The sequence below is a fragment of the Enhydra lutris genome, unplaced genomic scaffold (genome assembly GCF_002288905.1).
Source record: "Enhydra lutris kenyoni isolate GAN:26980312 unplaced genomic scaffold, ASM228890v2 scaffoldscaffold8, whole genome shotgun sequence".
NCBI lineage: Eukaryota > Metazoa > Chordata > Mammalia > Carnivora > Mustelidae > Enhydra > Enhydra lutris.
Window position 1 is genome coordinate 598,236 of NW_019154092.1, and position 18,315 is coordinate 616,550.

General features: G+C 56.0%; 1 protein-coding gene across 2 annotated transcripts in view; it reads left to right on the top strand.

The window, feature by feature from the left end:
- Positions 1-18,315, top strand: part of LOC111142593 (BCR, RhoGEF and GTPase activating protein) — a 121,126-nt gene that overhangs the window by 82,472 nt on the left and 20,339 nt on the right. For both annotated transcript variants that reach the window (XM_022495886.1, XM_022495887.1), the window contains exons 9-14: positions 9,469-9,590; positions 10,647-10,815; positions 11,401-11,520; positions 12,444-12,519; positions 13,916-14,020; positions 14,615-14,689. In XM_022495886.1, the coding sequence (XP_022351594.1) occupies positions 9,469-9,590; positions 10,647-10,815; positions 11,401-11,520; positions 12,444-12,519; positions 13,916-14,020; positions 14,615-14,689 (667 nt within the window). The remainder of the gene's footprint in view (positions 1-9,468; positions 9,591-10,646; positions 10,816-11,400; positions 11,521-12,443; positions 12,520-13,915; positions 14,021-14,614; positions 14,690-18,315) is intronic.

Genomic DNA, 18,315 nt, shown 5'->3' on the forward strand with positions numbered 1-18,315 from the left:
GACCAGATTTAAGGATTTAAAAAGGAGGAGGAGTGGGAGGTACAAGCAGTTTGTGGCTTGCTTGTCTTCAGCTAGGAGGATTCTCTCCTTCCTCCCTCTCTCACCGAGAGCCACCCCAGGAGGGGCCCAGTGAGGCGTGGGCAGGTGCCATCCCTGGCAGGCAGCACTTAGTGAGAGAGCAGAGCTGCGTAAATCAGGGAGGCCGGCATCTAGCACAAGTGTGAGCAGCATCAAGGCAAGGGAGACTGACCTGTGGCCACTGGCTCTTGTGTGGGGATGGGAGCTGTACGGCCCAGGCAGGACACCGCCAGCAGTGAGCCTGATGGTAGCTGCCCCTGAAAGCCACGTCTTCCTCTTTCTTCTGGTTCACGTGCCAGGTGCTCGGCACTGACAGCTCACCCTTCTACAGTCAGGGTTTCTCTTCTTCCTCCACCTGGGCTAGCAGGCAGGCCCCTCAGATCTGTCCTCCCCACTCCTCTTTGGGAAGTAGGTACCTGAGTGCAAGGCAGAAAGCTCGCATGGGCTCAGAGTCTCATCAGGCTTAACCAGGAGCGAGGGGCTTGGTCAGATTTCTCGTGGTGGGCCAGGGTCAAGGAGGAGGGAGGTGTACCCTCCAGTCCACCCTTCGGGTGGGTCCAGACCCTAGAGCCAGGTCGACACAGAGATCCGATGCCAACATTGGCATGAACTCACCCACCACATGGCTTGGACCGTGCTTGCTTCTCTTCCCTGGATCTGTTCCCCACTTTTACAACAGGGTGGGTACTCGGACTCGGGCACCCAAAACTCACAACTCACGGCAACGGTATTGCCGGCAGGCAAACAGAAGCAGTCTCTGAGCTCGTGGAAGGCAGGAGTGGGTCCCCAGCACCTCCTAGGGTCTCCACACCCAGTTGTCCGATATCTAGAACCTGGGGGTGGTGGGGTTCAGATCTCCTTTCCTAGAGCAACAGCAGCACCCTGCCCCTGGGTCAGCCCCGCTTCCAGCTTAGGGACTCCGGAGGAGTGCAAAGCTTTGGCCTCCCTAACCGGATGTGGGATTTGCTTCTGTCCAGACTCCTTTTGGGTTTGTGCCCAGCTCACCCTTCCCTCCTAGGACACCTCTTTCTCCTCTGCCGACTATTCTGAGAGCGATGTCCTCCTGGGAAGCAAATATGTGAGTCCTTTTCCTCTCAGCTTTTCATACAGGGCTGAGTCTGCCCTCAGCACCCGCATCCTGCTGTTCAGGATCCCTGGAGAGAAATACCTTTTTGCTCCTCACCTCAGTGAAGGTGGCTGCCCTAGAGAATTGAGGAAAATCAAATGTTACCTGGGAGGTGGCAGCCCAGCCCTTGTCCCGCATCTGTTACCATAGGCTTCATTCCCTGCTGACCCATCGTCAGGGTCCCAGGGTGACCCTGGGAAGGTGACTCAAGAAGTCTGTTGGGGCTAGCCAGTTCATGAAGAGAAGGGCTTTTATCTCCACCCACCTCTCCCCTACGGGATCTGGCCCTGTTGGCCTCAGTGATACTTGCTTAGTGAGAGGGAACACTCGGGTACCTCCACTAAACAAGGAGAGGGAAGCTAATCCCTTCTGAGAGGTCGTGAGTCTGACTCGCATGCACCTTCTCTCCGTCCCAAGCATGGTAAGGGGGGTGGTGGCCAGCCCAGTATGACAGATAGGTGCCCACGCTCATGATCCCCACCCCCACCATCCCAGGCACAGACATCACTAATCGATCAGCCTGAGGACATACTTCAGGCTGCCCAACCCAGTTTACAATCCCCAGTGTGGTAGAAAGGGTGCTAGAAGGGCGGTCCCCCAACCTGATTCAGCCCTGCCCACCACTTACCAGTGGTTTTTATTTGGGAAGCCCTTATTTCTTTGCCAAGTGTCTATAATCTGAGGACAGTGTCTCAGGATCTGTAGCCCTCCAGGGGGCCGTTGTGAGACAGAAAGGGCCTCATGACCTCTGAGGGGGTGTCTAAGAGCAGGGTGATGATTTGCCCATATGGGCACCATTCATGTTGGAGGTGGTAGGAAAGCACCCTCTAGATCACCAGCCAGGAGAGAATCTGCAGGTCCCGGGAGGGGTGGGGAACTGCAGGCTGCTTCCTTTTAGAATTTGCAGCTGGGGAGAGTCCGAGATTTGGAAGTACCTATTTCTTTTTCCTGCCTGTGTTCTTGACTCTAAATTTGGTATATAACATTGACTATCAGGCTTCCAAAGGGAGAGAGAAAGTGGGCTTCTGAGTTCCCCTAATGACCCTGTGAAGTTAGAGGTATTTTCCAGGTGAGGACACTACAGCTCAGAAAGGTTGAATGACTTGCCCACAGTCACACAGCCACTAAGTAGCCAAGCCAGGACATGAGGCCAGGTGTGCCATAGCACCTGTGCGTCACAGGTGTGTTATGACTTATGATAGCCCCTCCCGCACTCCCCCACACCCTTGCGAACCCACAGGACTGTCCACCCCTCCTGGGTCCCTGTATAAAGAGCTACCTGGACGTAGGTGGTTGTAAGGAGATGTGCCCCATTGGTTTGCCAGAGCTTTAGGCTCTGAGTGGAGCCCCATCCTCTGCTTCTCCTGCTGGGAGCATGGTGGGGGGCAGGGGGTCTCTGTTTCTAGCTCTCTTGACAGTTTTCTAGGGAGAGGAAAGGTACCTCCATTGGCCTGGATATATGGAGATACCCCCACAGTCACTGCTGGCCCTCCCAAGAGGTGGCCTCTCTCTTCCTGCTCAGCCTGGGTCAGTCAGGGCACTGGAAGGCCCCTCGTGAGCCCTGAGCTGGGCCAACAGCCCCCACCCCACCACCCCACCCCACCACCCCTCCGTGGCTCCTGTAATCTCATCACCTTTTATAGCTAGTCCCCACAGCTCCAGGGCTGTGCTCTTTGAGGAAGAGGGACTTTGGGCAGCATTACAGGTGCCTCCTTGACCCTGAACTGTAGCTGGCAGATGGTCTCGCCAGCCTGTCTCCTGGCCCTCGCATCCCAGGGGCCGTGAGCAACAGGCACTTCCCAGGAGGACACCCTCCTCAGCCAGCCAGGAGCCGATCTGGACCAAGAGGTCCCGCTGGCACATTTTCTTCCCAGGCCTGGGACCTGCAGGCTGGTGGCTGGTGCTCCTTCATTTAGCTGAATGAACTTTAAGCTGCCAGCTGATTTCCCCTTGTGGCTGCCTGCCTGTCTGTTCTTAGCGCCGCACCATGTGCTGCCCGGCATCCCAGCTCAGGCTGGGAGACAAATGGAATGATCCTGTGTGGTGTCTTGTTTCCCAAGAGCCAGCCTTGTCTTGGAGCCATTTTCTACCCAGGTTCCCAGGTGCCCCAAGCAGCAGAAGGCAGGTGGGCAGGCTGAACAGGAGCCCCCAGGGAGGTGTCGCTGGTGCAGGCTGAGGCCGAGGGGTGGTGAGGCTTAGGCAGAGGAGAGGGGAGGCCTCTGGCTTAAGGATTAAAGAATTGGAAACGCCAGACCCTGTGGCAGTTTACAGGGGTGCTGCGGGAGGGGGTGGGCATAAAGACAGCCAAAGGGTTGGGGTTCCCAGCGCCACCAGACCCCGTGTTTGGTGACCTCAGCAGTGCCATCTCTGAGCCTCAGCTTGGTCAGCTGTGGGATGGGGCTGAGCCTAGACCCCGTGTCGTCCAGTTTCAGAGGATGTCCACAACGTGGGGGCCTCATCAGGGCAAGGCTGGTCTCCATGTCTAGGCCTTTTCTCAACCTTTCATAAAGTTCATAAAGTTCTCCACTTGTCTGGGCCCAGGTTCCGATTCTTCCAGGAACGTGGGCGTGTTACTTAACTCTGAGCCTTTCCTTCTGTAAGAGTGGTGGAGCTGGAACCTGCTGCCAGGGACGGTTCGGCCAAGTGCGAGATGTTTCAGGAAGCTCTCTGCGCAGGGCCCAGCAGAACACCCAGCCGGTGCTCAGTGGACATTCCTACTGTGTGTCAGCAGCATGCTGCCCCGGGCTCACCCTGCCCTCTATCCATCAGGCTCCTGTCCCTTCCAGGCAACATCGTGCTCTGACTTCATCCCCCCGATCGGTTGTCTTACGATGATGCATCTCTCCAGGGCATGGGAAACCAGAGGCTCTCTCGGGGACCAGGGAGTGGAGGTGTGCTCTGCAGGGAGGCCAAGTGGGCAGGTGCCAAGAGCCCTAGAACAGTTATAAGGGCAAGAGAGTCGGGTGGGGGCCTCAGCACACACTGGGCCGCAGGGACACTTGTTACTCCACCTGATGAACCTCCAGATCCCAGTGACTTACCCGGCAGCCGGGGCTGCTCTGATGGGCAGTGTCAGCTGGGCCGCTCACATGCAGCCAGCGACCCCCAGTCTCAGTCCTCACTCTGTGGGCGTGGGAATGAGGGGGCCCAGGCTGCCAGCTTCCTCCAGGGCCACACATGCTGAATCTGTCCCACGCTTAGAGCCAGGCCAGGCACCCTCGGCCAGCAACTGATGCCACTTGCTTTGGCCACCTTCCTTGTTCCCCTCTCTGCCCCCACCTGGGCCCTTCTTGGCAACCCTTCTTGTTCTCACCTGGCCAGGCCCCACTGGCTTATCACTAAACTAATTCCTGTCCCTGACAAAGTTTCCCCGAGCCCCCTCCATGGAATCGTGGTCTCTGGCTTCTTTGTATGTGTGCCGCAGTCTACTCCGTTGCTTGAACAAAGTGCCATCTGCTGGGGGTTCAGACAACAGGCTTTTATTTCACACAGTTCTGGCGGCTGGGGGTCTCGAGGTCAGTGTACCAGCATGCTCAGGGTCTGGTACTAGCCTATTTCCTGGCCCACAGATGGCCACCTTCTCACTGTGTGCCCCTACGGCTTTTCCTCACAGTGTACATGTGGAGAGAGCTGTTTTCCTCTTCTTAGAAGGGCACCAGTGCCATCATGGGCTCCCACCTTCACAGCCTCACCTAAACCTAATTGCCTGCAAAGGCCCTGCCTCCAGACACTGTCACATTGTGGGGTTAGGGCTTCAACATATGTATTTTGGGGTGGACACAAATATCAGTCTGTAACAGTCAGTACACTTCTTCCAGATGCCTCCTTCCTGGGTGGGCTCTAGAGTATTGCCTAGATGACAGCTGGGGGGAGGCCAGCCAGCCTAGGGGAAGACCCCTGAGGAAGGAGACGCCCCTCTTCCGAAAATGGTGGACACATAATGTAACCTCACTGGCCTCAGTTTCCTTTTCTGTAGCAATGAGGGTGATGGTACCCCCCCACCCCAGTCATCACGAAGTGTGAGAAGCCCAATGACAGGGCACCTCTCAACGCAGGGCCTGGACCTGCAAAGGACTTGGCTTATGGGAGCCAATAGCCCCATGTGGGCACATTTAATCCTCTGAAAAATGCCACCAGGCAGGTGTTTGCATCCCCTCTTATCTTTTAAGGCAGCTGAGGCTCAGAGAGATGAACTGGCTGAGCCAGCATCATCACTGCAGAGAAGAGAGGACGGTGGGCTGCAGACACCTCACTCCCTGGCAGCGTGAGCTTATCACTCTTTCAGGGAGGCAAGTGGTGTCCCCTCTAAACAGGTGTTCCCCACCTGGAATGTGGGGTTGGGGGGACTCCCCAAGTGGAGTGCCTTCCCCACCACCATCACTGTTCCACCCCATAGTGCACACAAAGACATGCACACGAGGGGACACACACTGCGATATACACAGGGACAAAAACACACACCCATACCTACAGAGGGACATGGGGGGACACATAGACTCATGGACACACAGGGACATGGAAACATCTAGAACGATACATAGAAACACAAGAACATGACACACACATGAGGACACAGACACAGAAATATATATACAAGAGACACACACGGGGCAACACGGAAATCAGGACCCATACACTGACGGGGATACACACATACAAAGACATGCCTGCCTACATGGAGACACACACAGAGAGACACAGAGACACATGGATTCTTTTTCGCACAAACGCACTCCTGTGGCACCCCCAAGGGACTGGCTTTCCTGAGTCACTGTCCCATAGACCTTGAGAATGGTGCTGCACTACCCTGGGGTCCAGCGGGTTCCAGGTCTTCTCCTACAGCTCTACCCAGGGCTGGGACTGTTTGCTCTGCATGAGATGCTGAGGCAAAGGGACAGTCCTTTCTAGCCACCTGACTTCACACCCTCTTTAGACCACAGCCCACAGTGCCATGGAGCTGTGAGCCAGTGCAGCCAAGCTGTGTGACCCTCCTGTGTCCCCTCAAGGGACAGGTACTGCAGACAGGGCTAGTGAGCATTTCCAAGTGGGACATCTCCTGGGCAGACAGGGTCCTCCTGGCTCTACACTGGTCCCATGTGGGCTGGCAGGGCTTCTCTGCAGAAGCCCAGGATCTGAGAAGAGGCCTGGGTGATGGCCACAGGGTCCAGCAGCCTCTTGGATGCCTCAGCCTAAGGGCAGAGAGGCCCCTCAAAAACACTGTTGGGCCTGCACCTGCTTCATCCCTCCTTCATTTCTGTCCTCCTCTCTGATCGTCTACCCTTGGCCTCTCTCCTTCCTGAAATGGTGTCTGTGCAGATAAGGGTTTGCTGTGGTTTCTTCATGGACCTGTTTCAGCGGCAGGATCCCTCTTCAGCCTGGGGCTTTGGGCTGGACTCTGAGCAGGGCTGATCCCAGGCCTAGGCCGGCTGAGCTCCAGAGCCAATAGGAGGCATCTACCCAGGCGACAGGGCCCTAGGCTGTGCATTCAGCATGGGACCACCAGCCCTAAGAGTCAGTGCCTCAGGACTACCCCTGGGCCTGGGGAAATGTGGACAGAGGCAGTGTGATGCCTGGCCCTCCCCCTCCCTCACACTCCCCTCGCCTGCTGCCCTGACCCCTCCCCCCAACTCTGGTCTCTCTCCTGGGGTCCAGGCTCCCTTTGTGGATTTGCCAGAGTATAGTTGGGGACCTGTTTTCCTGGGGCTGGGAGACCCCTCCTGCCCAATTCCTGGATATTTTCTGTTTGGGCATGCCAGAAGACCCCAGGGTGGCCTGGGGTTCAGAAGCAAGACCCAGTGCTTCCTCTGGAGGGAGGGCAACTGTGACAAGACAGGGAAAACTCACAATGAAAGAGCCTTACTCTGAAGATAGCCACTGCTGTCCAGTACCCGCACACTGCAAGGGTCTGGCAGGTGACATGCACGACTCACACTCTCTGCTCTCCCTCAGAGACAGAGCGTGGCACAGAGCAGGGCTCAGACTGGGATGCTTTGGGGGCAGTGGGCTGACTAGGAAGTGTCGGGGCTCCCTTGGCTTTGGGGCTTCTCTTAGAAAGATGAGGGTTTATATAGGCAAGAGTTTACAGGGAGGGTCGTGGCGACTGTCACAGTATCCAAGAAGAGTCTGTCTGTCACAACCTCCCAAGGCTGCAGGCTGACCCCCACGGGGTCTGTGTGCTCCTCACAGTCAGCCATGTGTCCTCTCCACACAGCAGGGCAGGCATGTGGGCTGCCTCAAGCACCAGGGAATACTCAGTGGTCTTGTGGAGGATGAATGCGACACTTCAGCTGAAGGAGTGAGCAGCAGGACCTTGCAGGGAGAGAGGGTGGGCTGGCTGAGGGGTGGAGGAGGGTGGGCGCTGCTGGGACTCCGGGCATTTCTGACCTGCTGGTGAGGAGTCTACTTCTGAGCTGGACATCGGGGGCCCTCTGCTGGTGGTGGCCAGAAGCTCAGCCGCTTTGTATGGAGAAAGGATCCACGTCCTGCCACAGAGGGTCCCTGGGTCCCTGCCCCTTGGGCTGGAAGACCCTCTCCCCTGTCCCTGCTGCAGAGGCATCTGTCCGTTCATTCCTCTGGGACTTCAGGGTCCCAGGAGCCTTCACAGACCTGCTCCCTGACGAGGACCCAGCAGTCAGGTTTGTCCTAGGCTTTGCCCTAGGGTCTCCAGCTCCGTGTGGATGTTTCTCCAGGTGCACACACTTTATTGCTTCCTGTAGCCGCCATTGCCAGGTGGGCTCTCTGCCCATGCCAGGCGGGCAGGGGGTGAATGACAATGAGTCATGGCCTTGGAAGGCAGGCAGTCTTCCAGCGCTTCCACTTAATGCTCTTCCATTTAAATCATTCGCCCCTGGAGCCAGGGGCCAGCTGGCCATTGTGACCTGAGCTGAATGTGACAGTGACGTGTGGCTTTTGCACCTGGGAGTGCTGGGGCCCAGCCCAGGCTATACTTGCTTCTGGGCAGCTCTGCTGGCTCCAGCTCTTGCAGAGAGTCTGGGAGAGTTCGGGAGGCACAGGCTCCCCAAGAAGAGTCTGAGGTTGCAAGTGGCAGGGAGCCAGGCGTGGGCCTGCCAAGCACACCAGGGGCGGGGGGAGGGGGGTGGACATACCTCCAGCTGGGGAGATGCTATGGATATGGATCATTCCAGTATATGTACCTGATCCTCCAGGCCCTTCCCTGGGCTTTTTAATTCCAAGGACAGAGTCTACTGAGCATCTCTGCTTGCTCAGTCACCTGAGTCCCCTGCCTGGGACAGGTGGTAAACCTCCCAGAGGCTCCCGTTTCTCATCTGTGAGATGGGCACAAGGACCTGCTCGCAGGGTGTCGTGGGGATCACATCCGATGATGAGGCCATGTGCTTGCACAGCGTACCTGAAATGTGCATAGGAAAGGGGGAGGCTCGCCACGTCAGCCTCTCATCCTGTCTTTGTGTCCTTGGCACAGCTCCGTGTTGACCCTCATGAGGTGCCGGGCACTCTTTTTCAGAAGAATTACCGACTTACCTTGGTGTGCCATTCAGCTACCCCCGGAGCTGTATGAGCCAGTGGAGTGTTCTTGTCTTTCAGATGAAGCACCCGGGTGCAGAGGCACATGGCTTGCGTGTGGGCTGGTGCCTCCTGTCCCCCTGCTCAGTCTAGGTCCAGTGTGTCCTGGGCAGGTCACCTCAGACTGCAGGTATCCAGGCATCTTATGTGGGCTTCTGCCCATCAGTGGGCACTGACCCTAAGAAGCCCAGGGCATAGGGTCCCAGCTCTGGGCCCCCTGCTGGGCCTCCTGCTGCCCTCAGAACTAAGCCAGGCCTTCTTGGAGCACACTGGGCCTGCCTCCTCTCCACTCACCAGGCTGCCCCATCCATGTTTGTCTCACCGTGGGCCTGTGCTATGATGGTCCTTCTGTAAGAAGGCCCTTCGCATGGCCAGCCTCTTACCTGTTCTGGGTCTCCAGTTGCTGCCCTACAGAAGCAGGGACCACCCTGCTCACAGGGGTTTCCTGCCATCGTTTTCTCTGCACACCACTGACATAGCTGTAATGTCCCCCTCCCCAGCCTTCAGGCCAGCGGCTGGTACCCTGTCCACTCACCCTCCTCCACAGGCCGAGCACCCGAGAAGCTTTGCTGAACAAAGAGAAAAGCGTATGTGTGTGTTCGCTGAGATGGGGGAGCACTGGAGACTGGGTCTGAAAGTGGGAGACTAAGTCAGTGAAGGCCCCCCCCCCCCCCCCCCCCCCGGCCCGCTGCCCTGACTCAAGCCCCCACTGCCCCCCACAGCACCGGCAGCTGCTGAAGGACAGCTTCATGGTGGAGCTGGTGGAGGGGGCCCGTAAGCTGCGTCACGTGTTCCTGTTCACGGACCTGCTCCTCTGTACCAAGCTCAAGAAGCAGAGCGGGGGGTAAGTGACCACACGGTGCCCGTCCTGCCAGATGGGGAGGGTTTTGGGGCCGGGCGCGGGGCTAGTCTCATGGGCAAAGGAAACCTAGCTTTCTTTTTTTTTTTTTTTTTCTTTCCCTTGGGCAGTGAGCCTGAAGAGTTCGGTAACTATGTGTCCAGGCCACTTTCTTTAGGTCACGTTTCCAGCTGGCCGTGATGCCAGGCTCAGGGTGAAAGGTCACCACTAACAACTTGGGGACATTCTAGGTCAGGATCAGTGATCGGTCTGTTACCTTCTACAGTGGAAAGGGAACCTACCTGATGAGGTGCTCTTGGGGGTCTGTCATGTGATGACCCAGAAAAAGTGGCAGGTCAGAGAGCTGCAGGGTCTGGTGCAGGCTGGCAGGTGAGGGAGCAGGGTGGGGAGTGGGGGACATCACTAGACCATCCCGGTACTTTGTCTCCGCAGACCTGGTGAGAGCTTCTAAATTATTCTCAGCCTAGGCTGCACACCACCCCCCAACACACCCCTCCTCTCGGGAATCAGACCGCCCAGGTTGCACCAGCTGTGAAGGAAATAAGAGATTATATTGAGAAAGACCAGAACTGGGGTTTTTCCCCCGTTCTGCCATTACCATACTGAGTACACTTAAACCAGTCACCTCAGAAGACAGCCTCAGTTTCCCCTTCTGTCACGGCAAGGGATTACCCCCAGGAGATCTGTAGACCCTCAAACTCTACGGCTCTGGGGGTGTCTGCAGTCCTGTCCTGTTGGTGGATGCCCCCCACTGATGTGCTTCCACATCAGGGGGCCTGTGAGCCGCCACCGTCTCAACCCAGGATGAGGTGGATCAGGCCTAAGTCACACAAGCAGAGTGCCCATTGCTAGTGGTCACCAGGACTGGGTCCCCAGTGTCGGCCAGAGACCTTATGCCAGCATGTCACACGGATCCCAAGCTAGGTTTCAAGGTCTTGTAAACTATGCGAGCCTCAAACTTAGGCTTTTCCGGTTCTTGAGAGCAGTGACATTAGCAAAGAAGAAGCAGTCCATGTGTTAATGTGCTGTTTCCTCCCCCAGCAAAACCCAGCAGTACGACTGCAAATGGTACATCCCACTCACGGATCTCAGCTTCCAGACGGTGGACGAGTCAGAGGCGGCTCCCAGCATCCCGCTGGTGCTGGACGAGGAGCTGGATGCCATGAAGATCAAGATATCCCAGATCAAGAACGATATTCAGAGAGAGAAGGTGAGACCAGTTGGGAAGGAACAAACCTAGGCCTTGCAGCTGGAGCGGCAGCCAGCCCTCACACACGGGTGTCTGGTGTCTGATCCACTTCCGGCCTTGGAGATCTGCTGGGATCCCTGCGAGCCTGCCTTCAGGCTTGGAGCCATCCAGTGTGTGGGGTGGGGGAGGTGCCCGGCTGCACCGATGGAGAGAGGATCCCAGGATGGGAGATCAGCCCCTATAGGGGACTGGACTGGCCCAGGCAGGCCCCTGGTTGTTTCTGGAGAGATTATAAGACTTGAGGAACAGTGAGGGTTCGCATGTAAGGTTAGCCCCGGCCAGAGCAGGCACCATGCGGTGGCCACAGACGAGGTGGGTCCCCAGAAGGTTGGGCTTTGGTTCAGGGATACCTGGCTGAGCTGGGCTCAGCAGGACAGGGGTCCTCCTCCCCCTGGCCTACGGCTCCACACCCCCCAACCCGTGGCCTACGGCTCCACAAACCCTGTAGGCTGAGGAAGGCTCTGGGAGCAGTGGGGACGGGATGGGCAGGAACAGGTAGCACGGGCCCCCGGGATGGAAATGTGACCGTGTGGCCTCTCCCCACAGAGGGCAAACAAGGGCAGCAAGGCCATCGAGAGGCTGAAGAAGAAGCTGTCAGAGCAGGAGTCGCTGCTCCTGCTCATGTCCCCCAGCATGGCCTTCAGGGTACACAACCGCAACGGCAAGGTGAGCGCCCGCCACGATCTCACTCAGCCAGCTGGGGCCTCCCCCTTCTTGCCCCGGCAGATGCTCCTGGCCCCTGGGTCCCATGTAGCTGGAACCTCGCTGTGCTGTGGCCGAGACCCACCGCCCAGCTGGGTGGCAGCTTCGTTCCCTGGCTCCTGTGTGGCAGGTACAACAGCAGCCCTTTACCTCTGGAGGGCACTCCCACACCACGAGAGGCTAGCTAGTTCAGTACGGCATACCCAGGCCCATGTGTCCCTCGGACCGGTTCTTTGGGCCAAAGCCCCCAGATTGACCTCAGCCCTTATAGCTGGGAGGTGGCGGGGTCTCCAGGAAGTCTGACTAGGGCAGGGGGTTCGCAGGTTTGTGCAGACCCGGACCTCAGTACAGGGATTCCGTCTGGGGACCTCGTGGGCCTGGGGGAACCTTCTGTCCTGAGTCTGGCTCCTGGTGCCGTCTGGAGTAAGGGCCTCTCCCTCGCCGGGCATCACACATGGCCATCAGCGGGCAGCCTAGGGAGGCAGCTGGTGGGCTCTGTGAGAGCCTCATCTCTGGGTCACAGCTCAGGGCCTGTGTGTTGGACGCAGGTGAACAGGGTGGCACCAGCCCTCACTTCTGCAGATCCCACCTGGTTACCTTCTCTGTGGCCCTAAGTCACAGCATGCCATGCCCTGGCCCAGGCCATCCAGGCAGGGGGCGGGTTCCAGAGGCAGAGCTGCGTGGGGCACGGGAGCTGTGGCCTAAAGCCCAGCTGGCAGGAAGGGTGGAGAGTGCCAGAAACACAAGCCAAGCTGTGAGCACACTCAGCCACCAGGCTCCAGCCAGCCTCTGGCACCCGGGTACGTGTGCCTTGGAGGGGTGCACTGCTAGAGCACATGTGGACAGTGATGGGGAGTGAAGGATGCATTCTCCTTCTCACTCCCCAGAGTTACACGTTCCTGATCTCTTCTGACTATGAGCGTGCTGAGTGGAGGGAGAACATCCGAGAGCAGCAGAAAAAGTGTAAGTGGCATCTGCAAGGAGAGACTTGGAACCTTGGGGCTGGATATTCATCTCCTCCTATGGTTTCAAGCCTTTTCTTCCTGAGGGCTGGGCAGTGGCTCTCTTACCCAAGTGATGCTACATGAGCTCTGATTCAGAAAATAAATTGGACAGGAGCTCCTGCTAGGGCCCTGCCCTCTATGCCCGCTTTCCTAGGCACCCCCCACATCCCCTGTATGTCACCCCCACCTGCTTTCTGACCTTCCCTGTGAACTCTCCCTCTCCCCCAGTGCCTTTCCTAAATTCCCCACCTCCCTCCTGAACCTCCCTACTCTGATGCCTACCTGTCCTCTGTGGACACCCCTCGCCGCTGCCTGCCCTGCCCCCTGGTCTCCCTCAACCCCCAGCAGGTGCTGATGCCAAAGAGGTCCTTGGCTGGACCCGCCCAGGCAGCCACACTGTGCTAGTCCCAGTGCTTGTCCAAGGGGCCAGCACTTGATCACTCTTAGGGTAGGGTGCTCACTCTTCTCTGGGATGGTCCCTTTCTTGGGTGCTTCCCTCTCTTAGCAGTTACCACCTTCTCCTGAGCTCAGAGCTGCCCCTGGGCCTGTCTGGCAGGTTTCAGGAGTGGGAAGGCAGACCCTGCCACAAGTCCCAGGGCTGCCCCACTTGGGTCCTTCCTCTGCACCCCAGCTGTGTGGTTCAGGATTCCCAAACTATCCTTGCTAAGAGGTTCCCAGGTGTGCTCCATCTGGCACTGTTTTGAGAGTGCCTGCAGAGAGAGCCAGGCTGCACACGGTGTCGCAGGTGGGCTGGGAGCTCCACACCTCTGCCCTGTCCTGAGCTCCCATTCCTCCAGGCTTATCGTCCTTGCCTGTGCTGAGCCGTAACCACCCCCCCACACACACACACAGTGCCTGCTCCCCTTCCTGGGCTCGTGTCCCAGGTGTGCTTTCATAACCAGGGGACCCCAACCATTTGCAGCATGACAGCGTCTGTTCCCTACTCAGCGCTGCAAAAGAAATCAGCCCCCTTTCCTCACCTGATGGAGATCCAGGGACCCTTGCTGGCAGAGCTCAGGGCAGGGCTCTGCTGGGTGTCTGTGTGGAAAGATGCTCCAGGCCGCCCTCTCACAGTTACCTTGTGGCTGTGCTTAGGTGGCAGGCCCGCTCTTGTGTTCGCAAGCCTTATGCTAATTCCTCCTGCCCTCCTAGCCCAGCCTCAGCCAAGGCCACGCCTTGCTTGGCCATTTACCCGCTCCTCCTTTGGGAGCGGGTCGCCCCCTCCTGGCCACCGCAGCTCATCACCATGGTGAAGGTCTTGCATGGGGACATCAGAGAACACCCTCTGGGTGTCCCCGGGGTCTGGGGAACCATGCAGGCTGGCTGGTTGATGCACCTGGTTTCTACCCTCTCAGGTTTCAAAAGCTTCTCGCTGACGTCCGTGGAGCTGCAGATGCTGACCAATTCGTGTGTCAAACTGCAGACCGTCCACAGCATTCCACTGACCATCAACAAAGAAGGTGGGCTGTCCTCCCAAGGGCTGCTGTCCCTTTCTGCTGTCAGCACTGTCTTTGGGACCATACGTTTCTCAAAGGAACGCCTGTGCTGCTAGGGACTTGTCAGCCCCTTCCAGGAGTGGATGGGATGGGTCAGGGGTGGTCTGTCCCCAGCTGCTGGGTGGTTGAGGAGACACATGACTTTGTTCCTGGTCATATGACACATCTCAGATCCTCTGTGCTCTGGGTCCGGCCCTGCTCCCCTGTCCTCCCTTTGGTCATGCTGCATTTTGTGTCCACTCATCCACATACTTATGTCTATTCATTCCTGCTCACGGGCACTTGGGATGTGCACACATCCCCTTTCCTGTCCTGGGAACCTTATTACTCTTCACCTCAGTCACGGGTCTGCTATGCTGTGAACCCAACTCAGATCCTCAGGTCCCTGAGTCGGAGGCTACAGTGGATATGTTTCTGGCTCATGACATCCCCTGGCCCCGAGCTGAGCAAATGGCCGTCACATGGTGCTCCCCTCGAGGGTTGGTTTTGAAGCAGAGCCTGTCACCTGCCTCCCTGTCTCAGGAGCATGGATGCTCACCTCTCTGCTCTCTTGCACAGATGATGAATCTCCCGGGCTGTACGGGTTCCTGAATGTCATCGTCCACTCCGCAATTGGCTTTAAGCAGAGTTCAAGTAAGTGATTGGTTTGGGGAGGAAGGGAGCAGGGCACTGACCTGGAGGCTGTGAGGAACCAGGGTCATGACTCAGATTATCGTCAGATGCCTTGGACCCTAAACCCTGTGAGGTCCTGTGCAGGTTGGCACGCCTAGTGGACTGTTACCGGTCTCTGGTCCCTGGTCCCTGGACCAGATGTGCAAGCTGCTGAGCTGCCCCCTGCAGGCGGGTCTTGTAATTACAGGCACTGGGATCGGCTCCGGCAGGAGGCACAGCCTGGGTTCCAAGCTGTGGAAAGCTGGGCCTTGACCCAGCCAGCAGAGTAGATTTGGCTGCTGAGAGCTAAATGGATCCCCTTTTCCTCCCACCCCTCCGAGGTGGGGAGCGCCTTGCAGGTGCTCAGGCGGGGGCTGGTTGCTTTTCAATTTAGGACAGCACAGGCTGCACCCCCCAGCGTGCCACTTCCTCGTGAGTCCTTGGGGACCCCTTGTAGGAGGATGCAGGACAGGGGCTGTGCTGCTGTGCTTTCCCACTGATGCTGCAAAGCTGAACGAGAAATCACCGACAAGCCACAGCCAAGAAGACAGAATTTACAAACTGTGTGTGTGTGTGTGTGTGTGTGTGTATACATGATACAGGACTTGTGTTCAGAGTATAAAGAACTCTGAGAACCGCAGTGCAAAGGACACAACCTAGTTTTTAAAAATGAACAAAAAATTTGAATATACTTCACCAAAGAAATACAGGTCGCTAATTAGCACGTGAAAAGGTGTTCATGGTTGTAGGGAAATAGAAATTAAAACCACAGTGAGGGGACGCCTGGGTGGCTCAGTTGGTTAAGCAGCTGCCTTCGGCTCAGGTCATGATCCCAGCGTCCTGGGATCGAGTCCCACATCGGGCTCCTTGCTCAGCAGGGAGCCTGCTTCTTCCTCTGCCTCTGCCTGCCATTCTGTCTGCCTATGCTTGCTCTCTCTCCCTCTCTCTCTCTCTGACAAATAAATAAATAAAATCTTTAAAAAAAAAAAATAAATAAAATAAAACCACAGTGAGATCCCACTTCATACCCACCGGGATGGCGATAATCAAAAAGGTGCACAGTGACAAATGTCAGTGGGAGTGTGGAGAAATTGAAACCCTCAGGCCCTCCGCTGGTGGGGATGTGAAAGGGTTCAGCCTGGAACCTGGAAGACAGTTTGACGGTTTCTTAAAAAGTTAAACACACCTCTACTGTGTGACCCAGCAGCCCTGCTTTTAAGTATTTACTCTAGAGAGATGCGCGCGTGTTCACATAAAACACGCCATGTTCATCCACGTGACGGAGCGCCACTCAGCAGTAGAAAGGTACAGAGTATTGATAAAGGCAACCACGGGGATGAATCAAAAGAGAATTATTCCTAGCAAGACACCTGATTCAAAAGACTACATGTCATATCATTCTGCTTGTCAGAAATTTTGAGAAAATCACCATTTGGAGACGGAAAGCCTGGCAGGGGTTTCCTGGGGCTCATGGTGGGAGGAGACTTGTCTGCCGTTGAACCCAAGGGGCCTTTTTGGAGAAAGGGCAGTGTCCTAAAACAGTGGCAGTGCTGTTTGCACAAGTGTTTAAATTTTTTGAAAATCCCCAAACTTGTAACAGATGGGTTCTGTAGTATGCAGATTATAGCTCCATAAAGTCATCACACAGATGTAATTGTTCCCCTGGGCGCACCGGCCTCACGCCCCCCTCACATAAATGCTGGTGTTTTTAAGGGTTCCATATAGGCCTTCACTATAAATACTCCCTCCTTCCTGCAACCAGGGACCTTTCCATCAACAGCGCATATGATGCCTAGCTCCTTCCTCTCCATCCCCACTCTGCTCTCCTGGGCCCCCTCTGTTATCTTTCCATCTGGGTCCTCAGCATCCCACACTCCAAACTCCACATTCCCACAGTGACCCTGTCGCTCGGCCCCTAAACTTATTCCTCTTATGTCCTGCCCCAGTGAGAAGTGCCACCGTCCACCCCATGGCCAGGCCAAAAACCACCATGTGGTTTACTGGCCATATCCGTAAGATAACATTCCCCGTCAGTGAAGTTTCATTGTTACCTCTGGCCCCCTGCCCCAGCCTTCTTCTGACACTGGCAGTGGCCTTGCTGCTGGTCCTTACCTGCACTCCCCCTATGCCCCACAATTCTCCCAGCACGGAGCTGTTTGTAGTGCCCTCCCCCCCCACCCACCCCGCCCTGCAGCACCGTGTGCCTGTTAGGTTGGTAAGCTCAAACTGCACAGGTGATAGGCACTTCCTCTGGCTCCACCCCTCTGTATGCATCCTCGTCTTGGTGGTCATGGTCCATTCACCTCTGCCCAGGTCACCAGCCGTAGGGCTTTGCTCACATAGAGGCTGTAGTCAGGTTTTGGCAGGGGGCCAAGTGAACACATTCTGAGATCTGCTGGTTCGGTTGCACTATGGGGTGGAATCATTGCATGAAGTGCTGGGACTCCATGCTGGCTGCTGGTGTGTTGTTTTAAAAAGAAAATTAAAGGGGCCCCTGGGTGGCTCCACTGGTTGGGCATCTGCCTTCAGTTCAGGTCCTGATTCTGGAGTCACAGGATCAAGGCCTGTGTCAGGCTCCCTGCAGTGGGACATCTTGCTTCTCCCTCTCCTCTCCCTCTGCTTCTCCCCCCTCTCAAGCTCTCTCCCTCTCACTCACTCACCCTCTCTCTCTCTCTCAAATAAATAAATAAAATCTTAAAAAAAAAAAAAAGAAAATGAAGGCCATTTTCCCCTGATTTTGAAAATGTCCAGGAACAAGAATTTCTGTCTCCTTCAAGGATCCTTTCAGTTGGACTAAGAATCAGATTGACAGGAGACCAACTAACAAGAGAAAATTAATAGCGTTTAAACAGGAAATCGACATGGACTTGGAAATTACAGAGCTGGTTAGGCAAAATGAGGCATATATGTCATTCTGAACTAAGGAGAAGGGCATAGGGGTCTGGGAGTTCAAAGGACAGGAATGCACATGACAGGGCAATAAGAATAGATATTTGGGGATGCCCAGGTGGCTCATTTGGTTAAGTATCTGTCAGGGTCCTGGGATCGAGTCCCGTATCAGGTTCCCTGCTCATCGAGGAGCCTACTTCTCCCTCTGCCTGCCAGCCTGGAAACTTTACTTGGTAAGTTTCCTACTTGTGCACTCGCTTACTCCCCCTCACACACAAATAAATAAAATCTTTTTTTTTTTTTAAAGATTTTATTTATTTATTTGTCAGAGAGAGAGAGAGAGAGAGCGCGCACGCACGAGATTGAGCACAAGCAGATAGAGTGGCAGGCAGAGGCAGAGGGAGAAGCAGGCTCCCTGCTGAGCAAGGAGCCTGATGTGGGACTCGATCCCAGGATGCTGGGATCATGACCTGAGCCGAAGGCAGCGGCTTAACCCACTGAGCCACCCAGGCGTCCCAAATAAATAAAATCTTAACAACAACAACAAAAAGTTTGTCCTGCCATACCGGTGGGTCACTCAGATAAAATTTATCTCTGCTCATAACACTTATTTTGAGAATCCCCCCTCCCCAATCTAGATTCTTCTGTATAGTTAAGGGAAGGGCAAAAGTTTCTCTTCGGCCCATAGAGTCTTAATTACCTTCAGCTCAGAGTAATCT